Source organism: Eimeria mitis, genomic scaffold, assembly GCF_000499745.2.
Source record: "Eimeria mitis Houghton genomic scaffold, Emh_scaff3624, whole genome shotgun sequence".
NCBI classification, from domain to species: Eukaryota; Apicomplexa; class Conoidasida; order Eucoccidiorida; family Eimeriidae; genus Eimeria; species Eimeria mitis.
The window spans coordinates 4,003-5,715 of NW_013571966.1; the positions used below are offsets into that span (position 1 = coordinate 4,003).

General features: G+C 47.1%; 1 protein-coding gene across 1 annotated transcript; it reads right to left on the bottom strand.

Annotated features, from left to right (window-relative positions):
* Positions 1–40: 40 nt before the first annotated feature.
* EMH_0067930 (uncharacterized protein) lies at positions 41–1,679 on the bottom strand (the record flags this gene model as incomplete). The annotated part of the gene is made up of 5 exons (XM_013498677.1): positions 41–81; positions 223–312; positions 487–559; positions 675–752; positions 1,386–1,679. The coding sequence occupies 5 exons, from the start codon at positions 1,677–1,679 to the stop codon at positions 41–43; spliced, it is 576 nt and encodes a 191-aa protein (XP_013354131.1).
* Between the last annotated feature and the right edge of the window lie 34 nt (positions 1,680–1,713).

The following is a 1,713-nucleotide window of genomic DNA, read 5'->3' on the forward strand; positions in this document are numbered from 1 at the left end:
TTGCTATAGTGTGCGCCGAATCGACACCCCGTTACCTAAATCATTGACCTACCATTAAGTCAAAATCTGCGGCCTTTGAAGCTGAGCAGCAGCAAAAATAAGATGAGCCCCACGCAAATGCGTTAATGGTAGCTAATACACGTGAACTGGCAACATCTTGTCTGTACGGTCACTGAATCATAGAAAAAAAGTGGGAGTATAATTTGTTCCCTTAGAACTCACCGTAGACTTCTAGCCGAACTCCGCCTTTGCTGTTCACGCCTTTTGGCTTCTTCATCTCAAACATAAATCGAGTTGTTTCGCCGTTTGGTACTGCAGTCACATCGCCAAATATCTGCAAGCTCAAGATTCCCTCAAAGTTCACTGTGGTAAAATGGCATATACAAGGTTTCCAAATAACAAGTTGAACAAACACTAAGAAAATACTACGAGGAGAGTCGCCACAAAGCTGAAACATCTGCTTGACTGTTCCCGTGGAGCGCTCACTGCCTGTGTCTTCCGCTTCAGCCAGCACAGCCAAAATCATCTCTTCAGCTACACATGCTACATCGCGTTTCAACTGCGCGCACACAAATGAATTGTCATAAAACAGTGTTAGGCAGCATGGCGGCGGGGACATACGCTGCCTAGGTACACCTATAGCTGTAAGGTGGGCAAGGGGTTGCTTATCTGACATGACGATAGTCCACGCCAGACATGAGGGCATAAAACTCCTGCTTCAGAAAATCTAGTATGCTCGACTGCTGGAAGGACTGCGCACAGACGAACGCACCCTTGTTTTCAAGTAGGTCAATGGCTGTTGGCTCATGCATTTAAGCTAGATTTCGGGAGGGAAGTACCTATGAAAAGAGCTGGGAATCAAGCAACTCACAACTTCCTCCATTCTTATATGTACTCTTATGCTACCGTGGCCTGTCTTCAGAGGATAGTCGGCTTGGTGTTCCCCTGCAAGATGTTCAAGCCACTGACGACAGAGTTATGAAATGGCATAAATTTAGATAGAAAACATTCACCGATGGAGCACATGCTTTTACAGACAACGAATTTGTGTCAACTGGATGCATGATCTGTGGTGCCACCGTATTTCTAAAATCGTATTAATGCTGCGGCTGCTTTACTCATTAATTGGACTTGGTGGGGGAGGCAGAAGCTCCATGCAGTATCTTGCACATCCTGAAGTAACTGTCGCAACGGCTTCCCCGCCTGCAGTAAGAAGAGCAGGCAAACATATACAGCTGTTTGTGGGATGACAACACTTGTCCTTCTATACAACTGATCAACAAGCCTCAGCTTTAAAATGAGTGCCCCACGTTATTCGTGCACGGTTGCGCTTCGAAATGCAGCATGCTCTGGAAGCTAGATACTAGGCCGTATCCCATACGTACGTTTCCAAGAAGTGGAAAATCATAGTACTGGTTCGGGTTCTTGTAGTGCGCAGAATTCGCGACTCCAACTGGCACACGCGTCTTATGTTTAACTCGCTGCCCTTGAGGATCTTCACGGCTGGCCTGATCTGCATTACCATCTGCAGCATCAGCAGACGTAGAAGGGCTTGGAGGAGTCATACTTTCTAGTTCAACTTCATCTGTAAATTGTTCGTATCCGGTCGCAGGAGATATTGACCGCCACACCCTTCTCCAGAGTGCACTCCTCCCCTTTCGCGGACCACTTCTTCCCATTCTGCTACCTTCGACGCAAACCGCTTCATCCCCT